The sequence below is a fragment of the Euprymna scolopes genome, chromosome 1 (assembly GCF_053919585.1).
Source record: "Euprymna scolopes isolate OS-2025 chromosome 1, ASM5391958v1, whole genome shotgun sequence".
Lineage (NCBI taxonomy): Eukaryota > Metazoa > Mollusca > Cephalopoda > Sepiida > Sepiolidae > Euprymna > Euprymna scolopes.
Genome location: NC_136482.1, coordinates 73,142,623 through 73,163,057, shown reverse-complemented (window position 1 = coordinate 73,163,057; position 20,435 = coordinate 73,142,623). Strand labels below are relative to the sequence as shown.

The 20,435-nt window shown below is 34.3% G+C and overlaps 2 protein-coding genes across 10 annotated transcripts in view; one reads left to right on the top strand and one right to left on the bottom strand.

Moving 5' to 3' along the window:
• LOC145241418 (vacuole membrane protein 1-like) overlaps positions 1–20,435 on the bottom strand; it is a 258,682-nt gene that overhangs the window by 137,508 nt on the left and 100,739 nt on the right. The window lies entirely within an intron of this gene.
• On the top strand, positions 10,199–19,676 carry LOC145242017 (histone-lysine N-methyltransferase SETMAR-like). The gene is made up of 2 exons (XM_080104940.1): positions 10,199–10,516; positions 17,908–19,676. The coding sequence occupies exon 2, from the start codon at positions 18,323–18,325 to the stop codon at positions 19,034–19,036; it is 714 nt and encodes a 237-aa protein (XP_079961066.1). The 5' UTR covers positions 10,199–10,516; positions 17,908–18,322; the 3' UTR covers positions 19,037–19,676.

Here is a 20,435-nt window from a genome sequence, read left to right as displayed (position 1 = left end):
TCTTCCAAATCACACCCTAACATCATTCGTAGGCATTTATGCTAATGACACTACTATCTATGGTAGCACATCTAAGACCGTGAACGACCAAGTTCTCTCTGATTCTCTCTCCTCTGATCTTGAGCAAGTGGTACAAAGGGGAAAGAGGTGGCTTGTTACTTTTAATGCATCTAAAACCAAGCTTCTATCTTTACATCATCAACGCTCTGATTCCCATCTGACATCAATTGAAATGAATGGCTCTCATCTTGGACGCCCTCATGTTTTGACAAGGCTTGACCTTAACTCCTGATTTGAAATGGAACACATTGCCAAATTGGCAAATCCATTGCCAAGGTCACTGGAAAAATGGTGGGATCCTTCTATTGATCCAGTAGATATCTCATTGCTGATGCAATTCTCTATCTATATAAGAGCCAGGTACGTCCAAGGATGGAGTACTGTTGCCACATCTGGGCAGGAGCTGCTAGAAAGGACTTGTCTTGCCTTGATAGAGTTCAAAATAGACTTTGTAGCCTCGTAGGGGATGTCCTTTTCTCTTCCCTGCAACCTCTTTCTCACAGAAGAGATGTTGCGAGTTTTTCTCTGCTTTATCGTTATTTTCATGGCAAGTACTCGACTGAGCTCCAATCTATGGTCCTACCTCGCCACACTTTCACAAGAAATATCCGTGTAGCAGAAAACACTATCAATAATTTCCCCCACTCTTTATCTGTGCCTAAACCTAAATGTAGATTCCATGAGCAAAGCTTCTTTCTTAGAACTGCACGCCTATGGAATTGTCTTCAGTTTTCCTGCTTTGCTGACTACAATATGATTGTCTTCAAGTCTAACGTAAACAAGTTTTTGATGAGTCATTCCATTAACAAATTTACTGAATTTCCATTACTAACGATTACTTTATTGTCCAATCAATTGTCTACTGTACACTCTTTAACCCGTGGCCTCTTGGCCTTGATAAGTGGTGATGCCTTTGTAAAAAAAAAAAAAAAAACATACAAAATCAAATCTATTGCACAGCATTTAATATAACCTCTGGTTTATAAAAAAACAATTGGTTCTCCATTATTGTAGCCAAATTTGAAAGTGAAATATTGAATTTTAACTGAAACCAATGAAATGTGTCACAGTAATGAACATAACTAAAAATTACGAAAATCAGTAAGGTACAAAATTAATTATTAATGAAAATAGTTTTCACAAAAATTGAGTTTTGCAAAATATGACGAGATCCCTGGCGACATTAGATGATCTTGCTTTTCAAATAGAAGATGGGAGAGGATGAGGTATGGGGGGGGGGGGCATACTGATATTTGTCAAGGAAAAACAGATGTTTATGAGAGAAGAAATAGGAATATTTTGATGGGAAAGAAATAAATAAATAAATATGATAATGAGCTTCTCGAGTTGGCAGAAAAAGCAATACAAGGTCGCTAGCCGAAAATGTTTGACCATTCACTCATGGAGATAAATAGTTGTCGCTTATCACATCAGGGCCGGGGTAGGATCTTTAAGAGAAAGACAAACGAGAATTTGTTCCGATATAATGGCTGTTAAAAATCTGTTAACAACGAAGAGGTTGTTTTTAAAACCCTATTGAGTGACATGGTCGACCTGGAAGTGACTAATTACATGGTAAGTAACACCTCAGTGCAATGAGGGTTAAAAATTGGTATCGATAAAAGCCGAGATAAGAAGTAGAAATTAGGGAAACAGAGAGAGAGAGGGAGAGGAAAAAGGAAAAGGGAGTACAAATTGATACGATAGAAGAAGAGAGGGAGAGGAAAGGAAAGAAAGAATAACTCCAAAAAGGTGGAAGGAGGAACGACTGATTTGATAAAACCAAGACACTTGGCTAATTGGTGTCTGTTTTCGCTGATCCCTTTCCGTGGACTGACGGTAGATGAAGAACGGAGAACTTGGTAAAAGAAACAAAACTGCCAGCCCCCTAAGTTGCATGACTAGGCCAGTGTGGAACTATTATTTGTAAAATCAAAGACAATAATCAATTCTATGTTAAGAAAACCAATTAAGTTTTGACTTTCTTTTCTTTGATTGGAACGCCTTGTGAATGCAATATATTTCTCCGATAGCCCAGGCGACGGTTGGAAGCTGATTTGAAAGCAGAACCGGAAGGAGACCGACGACGCCACTAGACGAAACCACGGGTAACGCCACAGGTATCGGCTACAGGTGCATTTCAATCACGAGCCTATGCACCTGAGCTGAGCTGCACTGGAGGGGTTACAAAAAAAAGAAATCAGAGAGTTCAAATCGTAAAAAAGAGTAAATCTTTTCTGAAAATTGAAAATCTTTGGCCAATTTAACAAAACTTGATTTTCGCTAATTGTCTTCAAAAACTTTTCATTAAATCGTCTTTCATAATTTTTGGATATTTTCATTACTGCAGTATGACAATTCAGTAGAGACCATATGTTTTACTTGAAATTCAATTTTCAAATTTCACTAAAAAGAATCGCAAAGAATCAAAAAATGTAATTCTTTAGACCAAAGAATTTGCTCAATAATATTCAATTTCCGAAGGCAAATATCAAATTAACATTTGATAAGTAATACAAAAACAAACAAAAAATGCACAAAATCAGCAAAAAAATAGATAAAAGCAGCAGCTTTGAAGAAAGAAAATAAAAACTGTATGTACCAAAAACTAGAATGATGCATGCAAAAAGAAAAACATTTCAAAAATAACATAAAAATGTTTAAAAGTTTGACATGTAGTTTTTAAAAATGATAGTTTTAACAGATTTATTTTTTTAAGAATTAAAACATCAAATTAATTCTGTAATAATTAATGAATGTAGGATCAAATGGAATTGAGGGAAAAAGGACACATTTTGCCTAAACACATTGTTTTTACACTTCTGATTAAATTATAAACAAAACGGCATATACTATTCCTTCACTGGTTATAATATAGTGTTAAGACAAAATATATCCTTTTGGCTATTGCTCATTCTAAGGAGCGTCAAATCCATTTGACCTGAAAGCAGAGAAAGAAAATATTTTAAACTTCAAATACCAGCAATACACATAGACAATAAAACACTTTGGATAATCACAGATTTCAAGGGTGTTCTGCTAAAATCATCATACTTTAAAACCTCAAAATACCACCGTTTTGTTCGGAAATGAATATACTTTCAAATGAATTAATGAATGATAATGTACATTATATATTTTAAACGTTAAGTGCGTTTTCGGTAAGGTTTTGTAATGACCCCCCCCCCCCCTCCGCAATTTGTAAATGCTCGTACCATGTTTGTATTAAGAATTTTGTCATGAAATTTGGAAATTAATCATAAGAGATGTCATTTTTAGTAGTTTGGGGTGCCCAAAAATACTTTTGAGCACTTGTTTTTTTTTTTATTGTGTTAAAAAAAAAAAAAAAAAACTTCAACATAAAAACAATCTTTTTACTGTTTATATCCATTAAAAGTATAATTGTATGTTTTCTCTTGTGGTAGCTAACAATTTACAACGATGATAACCGGAACTATGCAACACCTACCAACAAATACCCATTCACAAGGTAACTTGGATACACCCAAGATCAAAACATGGTCATATTCTTCATTATGTCATCATGCACAAGCGTGATCGTCAAGATATGTGTACTGTAAGAGTTATGTGGGGTGCAGACTGTGATACTGATCACAATATTGTTCATGCTAAACTTAAGATGTGTATAAGGAAAAAAGTCAGAGCCAATGGAGTAAAAGTGCCCAAACGCATCGATGTCTCCAAGTTACAAAATAAACATGTGAAACTCTTAGGACCTCATTTATTAATATCTCATTTGACGGAACTTAGAAATGATTCAAGTCACGAGTATATATATGAAATTCTTGGCTTTAAGAAAACCAAATATATATACTGGTTGATGAAAATGATTCTACAATCACCAATCTTTTGAAAGAGTAGAAAAAAGCTCACGAGATATGTTTGTGTTCTAATGGATCAGCTAAAATAACTGCAGAAAAAGTGTATAAAGAAGCAAAATTAAAAATACAGCGCAAGACACAGTGAATGGAGAACAAGTCTGCAGCAGAAATCCAAACAGATTATGACCGCAAAAATTCAAAAGATATGTATTCCAAAATCAGACAAGCTTTTGGGTCACAGTCTCCAACATTGGTACCTGTGAAATCCAAAGATAGTTCTGCTTTTATCAACAATGTTGAGAGGATTATGGAACAGCGGACAGAACATTTTAGAGATCTTTTTGATAATCTGTCTGAAGTAAATGATATAGTCATTGATAGTCTCCCTCAAAAGGAAGTTGTCAATGAGATGATGACTGATCCCAGATCAAAAGAACATTAACAGAGATTAATAACGGAAAAGCACCTGGACTTGATGGGATACTTGTTGAATTATTGCTATTTGGAGGTGATAGCATTATTCACGCAGTCCATACATTCATCCTCGATATTCGTAATGCTATTCTTCAAGATTGGATTGATGCAATATTGATCTCAATTTATAAATGAAAGGGGTCAAAATCTGAGTGTGGTGATTATAGAGGCATTAGCTTGCTTGAAGCAGTAGGAATGGTTTTAGTAAAGTTCTTAAGTCGTTTAATGAAACAAATTTGTCTCTCTATTATCCCAGACAATCAATGTGGTTTTAGATCTGGCCGCAGCACAATGGACATGATATTCTCTGCGCAACAGCTAATGGAAAAATGTATGGAGCAGCGAGTGCATTTGTATCAAGTTTTTATCGATCTGACAAAAGTTTTTAATACTGTCAACTGCAATACATTCTGGATAATTTTAGGGAAACAAGGCTATCCTACTAGTTTTGTAGAGTTGTTTTAGCAGTTACACCATAATATGAAAGCCCGAGTAAACTTTAATAGCTGTCCGATCCAATTTCAGTTGAAAACGGTATGAAACAAGGGGATTTAATTGCTCCTACATTATTTTCCATATATTTTGCTGTGATGCGGAGACATGCTTTTAACGATTGCGATATTGGGGTGATGTTTCGGTTTCGCACATCAGGTAAACATTTTAACCTTAGACGTCTCAACACAAAGTCGAAAACTTTTCAGAACCTTCATCTTGAACTTTTATATGCAGATGATGGAGACCTTGTTTCACATTCAGAAACAGACACACAGATAATTATGGGCAAGTTATCAGAGGCTGGTAAAGCTTTTGAACTTCCCATCAGCTTCAAGAAAATATGTTATGCATTCCCTTCTATAGGAATGCCATATTTTGAACCAAACTTGGTTGATGGTAAGAAATAAATGTCGTGGACAATTTTGTAATAAATTAAATGTCATGGACAATTTTGTAAGAAGTTAAATCTCATGGACAATTATGTAAGAAGTTAAATGTCATGGACAATTTTGTAAGAAATTAAATCTCATGGACAATTTTGTAAGAAATTAAATCTCATGGACAATTTTGTAAGAAATTAAATCTCATGGACAATTTTGTAAGAAATTAAATCTCATGGACAATTTTGTAAGAAATTAAATCTCATGGACAATTTTGTAAGAAATTAAATCTCATGGACAATTTTGTAAGAAATTAAATCTCATGGACAATTTTGTAAGAAATTAAATCTCATGGACAATCTATATATCTATAAAAGTCAAAGTGTCTGTCTGTGTACATTTCCCTTCACAATAACTCTGTCAATTTTCAGTCTACCGACTCGAAATTTGATATACAGGGTATTGAGATTTGGGAAAATCTTTGTAATCGGTTTTTAGCCAGAAATTTGGCTGTTAATGGGGTCAAAGTTCAACGATTTAACCTTTGAGAACTTTACCAAATTCCTTCAACAATTTTGAGTATAAACAATTGAAATTTTAGATATAGGTTCCTTGGACATGGATCTAACTTCATAACTTGATTTGAGCCCAAAACAATACATGTTAAGGGGCCATAATAGGGGTCAAAGTTTTTTAAAAAAATGACCTCTGAGGTCTCTACAAAATTACTCAGAAAATTTCTGGTCGAAACATTTGAAATTTTACATAAAGGGTATTCAGCGATTGGGCAAGCTTTTTAATTGGTTTGGGTCAAAAATTTGAGTTACCAATATATAAATGCATGTATGTTTGCATGTCTGCCTAAAACTTTCGACAGAGGTGATGGACTTTCACAAGATCGGTATAGTTTTGAAGCTCGAACCTTCAGACGACAAATACGGGAAAATTGGCCAAAAACATTAATTTCTTCACCCTAAACTGGGCACTTTTCTACAGGGAAAGGACACTTTTTTGCCAACATTTTCGAAAGTCATCACCTCGTTCTGATTGTCTAGCCTTAATTTAAACCTACCTAACTTCCGGTTTGGCAGTGGTCGTAAAGTTTTTTTTCCTGTTCTTTTCCTCCTTTGCAGTACGGGTTCAAGCCTGCCTTCCTACTACCACTTTTTTTTTTTTTTTGCTCAACACACCTTCAAACACCCGGGCAACGCCGGCCACCCATGCTAGTTTTGTAATAAATTAAATATCATGGACAATTTTGTAATTAATAATGTAATGGACAGTTTTGTAATTAATAATGTCATGGACAGTTTTGTAATGAATAATGTCAGGGACAGTTTTGTAATTAATGATGTCATGGACAGTTTTGTAATTAATGATGTCATGGACAGTTTTGTAATGAATGATGTCATGGACAGTTTTGTAATGAATAATGTCAGGGACAGTTTTGTAATGAATAATGTCAGGGACAGTTTTGTAATGAATAATGTCAGGGACAGTTTTGTAATGAATGATGTCATGGACAGTTTTGTAATGAATGATGTCATGGACAGTTTTGTAATGAATGATGTCATGGACAGTTTTGTAATGAATGATGTCATGGACAGTTTTGTAATGAATGATGTCATGGACAGTTTTGTAATGAATGATGTCATGGACAGTTTTGTAATGAATGATGTCAGGGAACGTTTTGTAATGAATGATGTCAGGGAACGTTTTGTAATGAATGATGTCAGGGAACGTTTTGTAATGAATGATGTCAGGGAACGTTTTGTAATGAATGATGTCAGGGAACGTTTTGTAATGAATGATGTCAGGGAACGTTTTGTAATGAATGATGTCAGGGAACGTTTTGTAATGAATGATGTCAGGGAACGTTTTGTAATGAATGATGTCAGGGAACGTTTTGTAATGAATGATGTCAGGGAACGTTTTGTAATGAATGATGTCAGGGACTGTTTTGTAATGAATGATGTCAGGGAACGTTTTGTAATGAATGATGTCAGGGACTGTTTTGTAATGAATGATGTCAGGGACTGTTTTGTAATGAATGATGTCAGGGACTGTTTTGTAATGAATGATGTCAGGGACTGTTTTGTAATGAATGATGTCAGGGACTGTTTTGTAATGAATGATGTCAGGGACTGTTTTGTAATGAATGATGTCAGGGACTGTTTTGTAATGAATGATGTCAGGGACTGTTTTGTAATGAATGATGTCAGGGACTGTTTTGTAATGAATGATGTCAGGGACTGTTTTGTAATGAATGATGTCAGGGACTGTTTTGTAATGAATGATGTCAGGGACTGTTTTGTAATGAATGATGTCAGGGACTGTTTTGTAATGAATGATGTCAGGGACTGTTTTGTAATGAATAATGTCAGGGACAGTTTTGTAATGAATGATGTCAGGGACAGTTTTGTAATGAATGATGTCAGGGACAGTTTTCTAATGAATGATGTCAGGGACTGTTTTGTAATGAATGATGTCAGGGACTGTTTTCTAATGAATGATGTCAGGGACTGTTTTCTAATGAATGATGTCAGGGACTGTTTTCTAATGAATGATGTCAGGGACTGTTTTCTAATGAATGATGTCAGGGACAGTTTTCTAATGAATGATGTCAGGGACTGTTTTGTAGTGAATAATGTCAGGGACAGTTTTGTAGTGAATAAGGTCAGGGACAGTTTTGTAGTGAATAATGTCATGGACAGTTTTGTAATGAATAATGTCAGGGACAGTTTTGTAATGAATAATGTCAGGGACAGTTTTGTAATTAATAATGTCAGGGACAGTTTTGTAATTAATAATGTCAGGGACAGTTTTGTAATGAATAATGTCATGGACAGTTTTGTAATGAATAATGTCATGGACAGTTTTGTAATTAATAATGTCATGGACAGTTTTGTAATGAATAAGGTCAGGGACAGTTTTGTAATGAATAAGGTCAGGGACAGTTTTGTAATGAATAATGTCAGGGACTGTTTTGTAATGAATAATGCCAGGGACAGTTTTATAATGAATAATATCATGGACAGTTTTGTAATGAATAATATCATGCACAGTTTTGTAATAATATAATAAAATGTTTTTGTTATATCTCATATGTATTAACAATGATGAAATGGGCGGAATTTGTTTACATAAAAACGAACTGATTTTTATAAAGATATTGTTTGTTATCAGAAAAAAAATTATATATATATGACATTATTAAAGTAGATTGTGAATAAATTTTCCAGCATTTCAAAAGGACTCAATATAAAGTAGATTTTTACAATAAAAATGAAAACATTTGAATGGCTTTACAAATGTAAACATTTTATTAAAAACTTTCCTTGTGTCACAAGTATAAATTCTTAATTTTATAAATTCTCATGTTTACATTAACCCCTACCTCCTTCCTCTATCAATCAATAATTCCTACCTCCTTCCTCTATCAATCATTAATCCCTACCTCCTTCCTCTATCAATCATTAATCCCTACCTCCTTCCTCTATCAATCAATAACTGATTTTAGATATTACTTCATTTAGACTTTAAAACAATCATTGTCTAAGCTATTGGTTCTCAACCTTTTTATGAGTTTTTAATTTTCATAGAAATCCTATCACAAAAAAATTCTCTACTCATGATACATTTTTGCAATAAAATAAAAACAATGATTTTATAAAAAATTTTCTTCACATAAATCAATATATCCTGTATCTGGTATCATTTCGGTTTCAAAATAGGTTTCAAATTATTCAGTTCTGATTGTCAATACTTAAAAAAACAAAAAAAAAACCCTGATATTTCAATTAATAAACCCATCAATATAAACCATTAGAAAGTTTACCAATTAGTGTGTGCGCACGCTTAGATTCCAGAAATTCAGTGATTTTGAATTGAGTGGTGTCACGATCAAAAAATTAAATGACTTTTAAACAAAATGAAATTAAATGGCTTCAACTATAATAATCATTCTACAGCAAACCATGACACATTAGTTGGGAACCACTGGTCTGAGCAAACACTGCAATCAGAAGCACACTTACATCTGGGTCATTTAATAGTTATGTACTTCTATTTCTTGTCATAAATAATTTTACTAAGAATTCTTCATAAGTTTTGGTTTCGATTATAACTGATGGCACTCCAGTAATCTTCTTTTTCTTTTTTTTTATAAATAATTTTATCAAGAATTCTTTATAAGTTTTGGTTTCGATTATGGCTGAAGGAACTCAATTATATATATATATATATATATATATATATATGTTTTTTCATAAGTTTTTATTTCGGTTTCAATTCAACCTAATTCACACAAGTCATATGAATACATTTTTTTTATTTTTGAAATCGCAATTTTATAATATATAAAAATCGACAGAACATTAACTCTATAATATATCCAAAATCTGCAAGAATTAAAATATCATATTTAAGCATACTTTACAACCAGGCTTTGCACCAGCTTAGATAAATATTTTTGCAGTTTTAACAAAAAAGCTACCATAATATCAGAGCGTTTCCATTTACACTAAACATCTACAGAATGCCAACATGAATATATAACATACGAATGACTCCCTATGGAATTTCCACAGGTCCAACTAGTAATAATTATTAGCCTATGACCTCAATTTATTATGAACTTTTAGAGTAAAATCATATTTGAAAATCCTGTGAAAGCAATTATTAAATAGACATCCTATAAATGTGGAGAAAAGAGAAAAATATATATATATATCGAAGTTTTAAAAGCCAAAAGCAATGCGGAAAGGACCGGAATCACAAGAGTAAAGAAAAGAAAAACAAACAAACAAACAGACAGGTATGTTCGAGTAGAGAAATGTCTAACTGTTTATTCATCTATCATTCCTCCCCTCATTACATAATTAATTTGCAACCAAGGTATTGGTATGTCCAGTGCATATAAAGTCTGTTGGTGGTATGAAACTTTGATTAATTTCGCGAGAAATCCTCCCCTTGTCAAAAAAAAAAAAAAAGTATATTCAAGATGGTGAAAGAGAACAGGACCGCAGATAGGTTGGGACCGCAGTAAGATGTGACTAGTTAAAACTGTAGGTAGCTGGGGGTAATTTTATTTTATTTTTTTTTTGTTTGTTATTAACATTTCTTGTCTATATTTTTTATTTTATGTTTAATTTGTTCTTCTTATTATTATTGTTTCAAACTAGCGACACAGCTAAGATTTTTTTCTTTTTATTATAGTATCGCAGTAAAAATCCAGGTGACTCATGGTGTATAAGGGAGATAAGTGTGAGTAACTTTATCTTTTTAATCTTTATCTTATTTGTTTATATATACATATATATATATATAGTAATTTATAAAATATATATGGCGATTAAGCTACACTGAATATTCCGCGTTTCATCCACTCTAGGATTCTTCAGGCTTATGCGCATAAGCCTGAAGAATCCTAGAATGGATGAAACGCGGAATATTCAGTGTAGCTTAATCGCCATATATATTTTATAAATTACTAACTAGCTCTACCTACATATTGAGCACTTTTGAAGTAAATACTTAAAGTTTACGCATAAATTTATACTTTCGTATATTAATATTATGTGAGTAAATGAAGTAGTATTTGTTGTTTAAGTTTTTATTTTCTATTTTTATTGGTTTGTAAGGGGGCTAACTGGGTTTAATTTCATGTATTTTTTTTTTTTTGTTATATTTTGTGGCTATAATATTCTTCCTTTGTGTATATTAATATTTACTTGTAATATTATTACAAACTAGTGACGCAGCTAGGATTTTTTTATAGTATCGCAGTAAAAATGCAGGTAACTTATGGTGTGTGTGTGGGGGGGGGAGGACTGTTACTTTTTCTTTTGCAGTTTTTTTTTTTCTCGTACTTGTTATAAATATTCTGTTGTTTGTGTTTTTATTTTCTATTTTTTTATTTGTATTAATGTGTAAGAGGGCTAGCTGGGCTTAATTTCATGTATTTTTTGTTATACCTTGTGGCTATATTATTCTTTCTTTGTTTATGTATATTAGTATTTACTATTATTGTTTCGAATTAGCGATGTAACTAAGATTTTTTATTTTATTATTATTATAGTGTCACAGTAAAACTCGGGGTAACTTATGGCGTAAGGGAGATAACTTTATTTCTTTTATCTTTTTTTTTCTGACTTGCTATAAATATATTTTAATTGTTTTTATTTTCTATTTTAATTTGTGTTAATGTGTAAGAGGGGCTAACTGGGCTTAATTTCATATATTTTTTTGTATACTTTCTTACTTTTTTATGTATATTAATATTTACTTTTTTTTCTGTGTTTATTTCTTCATATTTGTTGCTTGGTAACTTGATCTTCTCTATTTCTCTTTCATGTCTACCTCAATCAATCTTCTCTCATACACTCATGTCTCCATTACCTTTTTTTTCCTCTTTTTTTCTTATATTTAGTTTTATCTATCTATCATTTCTGTTTTTTATGAGATGATCTAAAATCTGATTCTTAAATATAAATGGGTTTAGGGTTATTAATTCATAGGGTAATACATTTTGTTGTCTATGTATATGAAATGTAAAATATGTATATAGATACATATATAGGTAAACATGAAAGAGAAATAGGGAAAATTATGTTAACAAGTAACAAATACAAAGAAATAAACACAGAAAAAAAAGTAAATATTAATATACATAAACAAAGTAAGAAAGTACAAGAAAAAATACATGAAATTAAGCCCAGTTAGTTTCCCTTACGCATTAATACAAATAAAAAAATAGAAAATAAAAACAAACAATATATTTATAACAAGTACAAGAAAAAAAACATGATCTCTTGATGACCGGACATCGTTCCTTAAGTTTAGGTTTGATTGAGTATAATTTGCTGCCCTCTCGCTGACTCCACCGCAGTTGCCATTTTTCCTGTATGTATGCTTTTATCTGGGGTCTAAAATCAGTATGTGGAATCTTAAAATTGTCAGTTGGAAGGTGAGAAGATTTTTTTGCAGCTGTATCTGCCCTGTCATTGCCTTTGATCCCCACATGGCTGGGGATCCAGACAAGAATGTTTTTAGTGGTTGAAAGGATATTGATTTTTTCTATTAATTTTGTTGTTAGTGGATTTTCTTGTTTTTGATTTTGTATTTGAGTGCTAGATCGATAGCTATAGTCTCTGCAGTGAATATAGATGCTTCATTTTGAAGATTTCTCTTCATTGTGGTTTTATGGTACGTTGCTGCACATCCAGTGTGATTGTTGCTTTTAGACCCATCTGTGTAGATAAAGGTGTAGTCTGAATATCGTAATTTTAAATGTTGAAGTTTGTCGTGGTATTCAATAGGGTTTGTGGTAGATTTGGACTTTTTGTTTAGGTTCAGTTTTATTTCTACTTGGTTCATGGTCCATGGGGGTGTTTTAGGTAGTATGAAGTTGTGAATGCTGGAGATTGGAATTTTCAATTCTTCAATGCTTTCCTTCATTCGGAGCCCGAAAGTTTTGATAGTTTTTCCTCTCATGTTGAAGAGTTCTTCATATTTAGGATAGAAGGTACATTGGTATGCAGGGTTGTTTGGGCAAGACTTCAGTTTGAGTAAATATTGAAGGGCTAACTTTTCTCGCCTTAGATCTAGTGGGGGTTGATGTGCTTTCGTGTATAGACTGTTCACGGGGGAGGTTCTGTATGCTCCTAGGGCCAATCTTAGGCCAGTATGGTGAATAGGGTCTAGGCTTTTTATATATGATGTTCGGGTTGACCCATATATGAAACAACCGTAGTCTAGCTTTGAGCGGACTAGTGCTCTGTAAAGTTTAAGGAGTGTTTCCCTGTCTGCACCCCAATCGGTATGTGCTACCACTCTCAAAAGATTTACAACTTTGTTACATTTTTTTTTCAGATAGTTTATGTGTGGGATGAATGTTAACTTTTTGTCAAATAAAATCCCTAAGAATTTGTACTGGTCAGTAACGGGTATGGGCGTTCCTTCCATGGTTAGGACAGGATTATTATGCATGTTCTTTAGTTTGTAGAAATGCATGCATTTTGTTTTTCTTTTTGAAGAATCTAAATCCATTCTCTTCCGTCCATCTCATTACTTTGTTTAAGCACAATTGAAGCTTCCTTTCTATTATAGATATATATCTAGATCTACAGCATATTAGGAAGTCATCCACATATAGGGAGCAATCTACCCCAGGGTTAAGGTTTTTTACAATGTTGTTAATTCGGATACTGAACAGGGTCACTGACAGTATACTCCCTTAAGGAACTCCATTCTCTTGTTCCTTCAAGTTCGAGAGAGCTGTACCAACCTTTATTCTGAACCGTCTATTTTTTTTTAAATTTTCAATAAAAATTGGCATTCTGCCTTTTAGTCCAAACGCCTTCAGATCCGTTGTAATACCGTACTTCCACACAGTATCGTAGTCTTTTTCCATGTAAAAAAACACTGCTGTTAAATGTTCCTTCCTTACAAAGGCTTCTCTGATGAAGGTTTCAAGTCTGACTATGTGGTCTATTGAACTTCGGTTTTTCCTGAATCCTGTTTGAAATTCTGTAATAAGATTCTCTGTTTCCAGGAACCAGATTAGTCTTTTGTTTATAATCCTTTCCATGGTTTTACAAATGCAGCTTGTTAGAGCTATTGGCCTGAAATTCAATGGATCTGAGACGTTACGTGATTGGGATTGGATGTTTGAGTTTTCAGATTTGGGAATTGGTATTATTGTGGCCTCTTTCCAGGTCTCAGGTACGTTTCCACTGGACCATATAATATTGAAAATTTCAAGTAGGTATTTCATTGAGGTTTCTGGAAGTTTTTTGAGGATTTCATATGGAATTTCATCGGGCCCTGTAGCTGTGTCATGGGATTTGGTTAGCGATTCTTTTAATTCAGGCAAGGTAAGAGGTTGGTTGTATTTTTCGGTATTTTGTGATTTAAATAGAATTTTCTTCTCTTCCTTTTCTCTAATCTTTTTGAATTTCTCTGTTTGTCTGTCACATGATGAAATTTTTGATAAATTATCTGCCAGGTTATTGAAAATGTCTTTTTGATCGGTGTATATTTTGTTGTCTTTAGAGATGTGGGATATTGGTGTACTACTACATTTTCCTTCTATTTTCCTCATCATGTTTCAAACTGTTTTTGCCTTGGTATTCACATTAATTTTGGATATATAATTTCTCCATGTTGTTCTTTTGGATTCCTTTATGATTCGTCTGGCTTTTGCTCTATTGTTTTTGAAGAAATCCAGATTTATTGGGTACTTTTCGAATTTTCTCAAGGCAGCTCGTCGAGCTCTGATGGCTTTTCTGCATTCTTTTGTGAACCAAGGTTTATTGTGATTGTTGGTTTTGGCTGTTTTCGATATGGTATTATTTGCTATGTTTGTGAGTGTTTTAATGAAGTAGTTCAAATGATCATCTTCATCTTTCTTTTCAATAATTAATTGGTTTTTGCACTGTTCCTGGAAGTCTTCCCAATCCGCTTTATGTAGGTTCCATTTGGGTGTTTTTTGTTCAGTACTAGTACTTAGACTTTCCAGGATGATTGGGAAATGATCACTCCCACAGGTGTCATTCTGTACTTTACAATCATAGTCCATATATATGGAAGGATCACATAAGGTAAGGTCAATGGCGGTGAAAGTACCTGTTGCTGGATACATATAGGTGTAGTTTTGATTATTAAGGAGGCATAGATTATTTATATTTATTATGTTTTCTATTTCTTTTCCTTTTTTATTTGTTTCTTTACTTCCCCATATTACATTGTGACTGTTGAGATCTCCTAGTAGAAAAAAGGGTTTAGGGAGTTGCTTTATTAATTGAGTTATCTCAGTTTCGTTGATTGTATCTTTTGAAGGGATGTAGATTGAGCAAAGTGTTATAGTTCTATGTAGAGTCACTGAAACTGCAATTGCTTGCAAGTTTGTGTTTATATTTATTTGTCTTTGAGGAACTTCATTCTTCACTAGTATTGATGTGCCTACAGAAGCTCTGTCTGTATCTTTATTTATGTAGTTGTAAGATGTGTAGTGTTTTATGTTGATGGTATTATTTTCTTTCAGAAAGGTCTCCTGCAGACAGACAAGTGCTGGGCTCATTTGTTATTAATAATGTGAGTTCATTTTGGTTTGCTTTTATCCCTCTGATATTCCATTGTAATATTTTGTTCATCATTTGGAATTGTGTTCAACTTCCATCGTCTCCAATCCCTCAAATCTATTTTCTGTCGGAGTCCCTGTTCGGGATATAGATCGGGATCTTTCTTTTCCTGTTTTTGTTTGGTTTTTTTTTTTTGTCTGGGGGGATTTTTTATTCTTTTCTGGCTTGTGATGTGTTTGATGCTTGTTCGGTTGTTTTTATAGAAATGGTTTGTGGTTTTGTTTCTTTTTGTGGTTATGTAGTGTCTTTACTTAATATTATCCTTGGATTGGTTGCAGACATTGCACTATTCATTTTCCTCATTTCTTCTAATAGTTCTTTCATTTCCTTTATTAGTTTGCTTAAGACATCAATTTTCTTGTCAGTTGTATCCGTTACATGTATATGACCATTTTGATTGGAGTAGTTTTTTTAGTTGCATCTGCATATGTTTTAGTTTCAATGATTTTCCTGGCCTCTGGGTAGGATATATTCTTTGTATGTTTTAGTTTGGTCACTTCTTTTTCTCTTTTCCATATTTCACAATATCTAGAGCCAGCGTCATGATTTCCAAGGCAGTTGGCACACTTGAAATCTTTTCTGCAGTCAATGTGTGGGCCGCTTTCTCCACATCTTCCACACACTGGTAATCATGTGCACCGATCTTGATGGTGTCCAAACTTCTGGCACTTGAAGCATTGGAGGGGGTTTGGAATATAAATTTCTACATTTATTTTCATATATCCAACTTTCACTTCTTTGGGTATGGTAAGGGAATCAAAAGTTAGTATATATGTGTTGGTATCGATTTTCTCACTGTTTTTTTTTGATTTGGACTCTACGAACATCTAACACATTCTGTTTCTATAAGTTTGTCTTGATTTCCTCCAAGGGACAAAGTGCAAGTTCGTGGCTTTTCACAACTCCTTTGCAGGTATTTAGGGTTGGATGTCTGTAGCATTTGACTTTGATGTTTACAAATAATTTTAGTTTCAATATTTCTTTAGTTTGTTCTTCGTTATGGGTTTCTATTAGTAGGCTGCCGTTAAATTGTTTTTTAATAGACTTTGGTTTTAAAGTTTTAAGATTTCTTTCAATTTTAAAAGGTGATAGTTTGCTCAAAGGAGTTTCCTCTATTGATTCTATTACTACGAATGTTGAGTTCCTTGGTTTTATCGTCTCTTCCTCAGAGCTAGTGATGTCAGAGACATCAGAGTGGGTTCTCTTTGGGTGGTTGGGTGGTTTTTGGGAGGAATAAGCCATATATTTTGTTTTCTTTTTTCGTCATCTTTATTCCCCACCCACCTCGGAGTCCTATTTGGGAAGAGCCTGGGGGGAAACCCATTCGCCCAGCCTCCACAGGGATACAATGATGATATAATCGACTTTGGTGGCATCATAATGATTATCTGTTCTCTCTTGATATTGCTATGGGATCTGTAGCAATCCTGAGGGTTTTACAGCCTCGTCATTGATATTCACACCTAATCGATTGACCCTCAGCCACCGCTTTCCATCATATATTAGGGAGTAGGGTTATTTGTGGGAGAGGGGGGATGTGTTGTGTTAGTAGTGAGTTTTTGGAATGGGCAATATATGGTGGGGCTTGGCGTGACTGGCCGATTGGTCGGATCGGGCCTCTCCAACCGCCCATCTAATCGAAGTAAGGGCCAAAGTAATGTGTTGTGGTGCCTAAACTTCTATGTATCCTGGTCTAGGTTCGCTCAATCACCAGGATCACGACCTAAGACATTACGGGTAGCAACCCACGGCTAACTGGTTGCCCCATTGAGGGATTTTTACCCTCTGCAGGGGGGCAGTTGGTTTGTTCTCATTGCCACAGGGCAAAACAAAAAATAAATAAATAAAATAATAATAATTTAACAGAATATATTTGTTTCCTTTTTCTTTTCTTTTTTGTTGTTTCTTTTCCTTTTTAAAATCTGTTTCTATTTAACCCATAGTTGGGACCCTAACAAGTACTACCACTCCGGGTCAGGGTGGACCTGGGAGCAATGGCAATTAAGAGGTGGCTCCACACTCCCCAAAGCCCGTAAGCCGGACCTCACCATCGGATGTAGTTTAAGGTCATATCCAGGACCGGGAGTAAGGTAGGAAAAAATAAAATAAAAAGGGGAGGGGGAAAGGCTGTTGTTTTTGTTTTTGGTTTTGCAGAACATAATTAAGTTTTACAAAAAAGATCAGAAAACAAAAAAAAAACGTCAATGTAGGTGCATTTCGTCTCGGGAAGCCACAGGGCAGCCTGATCTGGTAGCACCAGTATAAAAATATATATTCATAACAAATTAGATAAAGATTAAGAAAATAAAATAAAGTTAAACACAGTTATCTTCCTTACACCATGAGTTACCCGGATTTTTACTGCAATACTACGAGGGGCATGCAATAAGTAATGCCCCTGACCCACTTCCAGTTGTCTGATCTAGCTGAAATTGTGCATGTGCAATGATTTATATCTCTATGGGTTATGTAGCAAATTACAGCTCTGAACTAATTGTGCTTTCTGTTTTACAGGTGTTGGAACTGAGCCAGGTGTGAAATGGAGCTTGTTGAATGTCGAGCAGTGATCCGGTTTTTGTATTTGAAAGGACGCACACCATAGGAGACTTCTGATGAAATGAAAGAAACTTATGGTGATAATGCCCCATTATATGACCTTGTAAAACGCTGGTATCATGAATTCAAACTATTGGATTGTGTAGTGTGTTATTGACTACTACAGTTCTTTTGATTATTCTACACAAACATGGCCGGAAGTCTGTGGAAAGCTCCCAGATCTGGTCGGCCCCCTTCTGCCATTGACTAGGCATCTGTCCGTCAAGTTGAGGCTGCCATTTTGGAAGATCAGCGCATTACTATTCGCCAAATAGCCCAAGATGTCAAGATTAGTACAGGGTCTGTGGAAACTATCATTTATGACCATTTGCATATGCATAAGGTGTCTGCCAGATGGATTCTCAGGTTGCTCACACCATTCCAGAAGCAAGAACGCGTAGAGTGCTCGAGGATGAATTTAGAGATGTGCCAAGAAGATGAGTCAAAGTTTTTCAAAAGACTGATTACACAGGATGAAACCTGGGTCCATTACTATGATCCAGAGATCAAAGCCCAGTCAATGCAGTGGAAGCACTTGGACTCACCACATCCAAAGAAAGCAAGGAAGGGTGCAGCCCTCTGCTGGCAAGGTCATACTCACAGTCTCCTGGGACTAGGACGGAGTAGTGATGACAGATTTCCTGGCAACCAAAATTACAGGAGCCTATTATGCTTCACTTTTGAGGAAATTAAGGGAAGCTATCAAAATCAAGGGCGGGGCAAGATCAGAAAAGGTACCCTCCTCCTGCAGGACAACGCTCCGGTCGACAACTCGCATGTCGCCAGATCAGAAGCACGGGCGTGTGGTTATGAAATCTGCCCCCATCCTCCCTACTCTGACCTTGCACCCTCTGACTTTCACCTATTCCCAGTCATGAAGTTGTTTTTGAAAGGAAAGCGTTTTCCAGATGATACAGCCTTGATTTTTAAAGTCACGTTGTGGTTGGAGGACCAACCTGGGGTGTTCTACAAAAATGGTCTCCAGAGCTGCATCAAACCACAGGAGAAATGCATAACTCTGAGTGGTTTCTATGTAGAGAAAGACTAATAACTGTGCCAAGTTTCGTTGCTCTACTGCTCTGGGAAGTGGGTCAGGGGCATTACTTATTGCATGCCTCTCATATAATAAAAAAAAATTAAAAAATCTTAGCTGTGTCCCTAGTTTGAAACAACAATAATAATTATAACAATAAATTAAACATGAAATAAAAAATATAGACAATAAATGTTAATAACAAACAAAAAAAATAAAATAAAATTATCCCTAGCTACCTACAGTTTTAACTAGTCACATCTTACTGCGGTCCTAACCTATCTGCGGTCCTGTTCTCTTTCACCATCTTCAATATACTTTTGTTTTCTTTTTGACACGGGGAGGATTTCTCACAAAATTAATCAAATTTCCATACCACCAACGGACTTTATATGCACTGGATATACCAATACCTTGGTTGCAAATTAATTATGTAATGAGGGGAGGAATGATAGATGAATAAACAGTTAGACATTTCTCTACTCGAACATACCCGTCTGTTTGTTTGTTTTTCTTTTCTTTACTCTTGTGATTCCAGTTCTTTCCGCATTGCTTTTGGCTTTTAAAATTCCCATATATTCCTTTACCAGCTTCAAGCAAACTACCATTTACTTTTAAGAAAAATATATAAAATGATATTCAGATAATCTTGAGTAAAATAAATTTTATCCAGTTCATATGGATTGGTGAAGGTTATTGCTTCAGATATTAAATAACCAAGACATTTTTTATGAATCAGAGGAAGCTATTGCATGTAATTGGAAAAAAAGACAAAACAAAAAGCGTGAATAAATTTATTTTTGGCAACCCTTTATGGTATCAATAAATATGGCTAAGAAATGTTTATCATTCTTATTCGATAGCAAATTTAATGGAAAAAAAAAACAGTATTGGTGAATAGAGAAAGTGAAACATTTGCCTTGAGCATATTTGATGACAAACTGTACCAAAATATCACATGAACTGAATAAAGCTTGTTTAACCTAAGATTTTCCAATAATATGATTATATACACTAGAAAAAAATGTGACCCATTGGATCAACCATTTAGCTTGGGTTAGATTGTTTGAATGAGAAAAATGAGTTTGCAAAGCCAGTTTATTTTATTTTTAAGACAAAATCAGTCTTTCTGTTTAATATATCTGTTCTTTCCTGCTCTGGCGTAATTAAATATTATTCTCACTGTCTCTCTGCATAGATATAAAAGGTGCAAGCAAGGAGATGTTAAATCAGCATCAGAGGAGAAGTAATCACTTTTCCTTTGATTGTTAATCACCACAAGTGGCAAAAGCAAGAGTCATAGATAGCATATAAACTTAGAGCAGGGTGGGAGGTAAGATACGGAAATATACCAATAAATAATCACATGATGAGGAAAGTAAAACAATCAAAAAAAAATTTTATTTAAAAAATC

Excerpts from the sequence above, each read along its gene's own strand:
- LOC145242017 (XM_080104940.1), top strand. The coding sequence starts at position 18,323 with ATGCATAAGGTGTCTGCCAGATGGATTCTCAGGTTGCTCACACCATTC.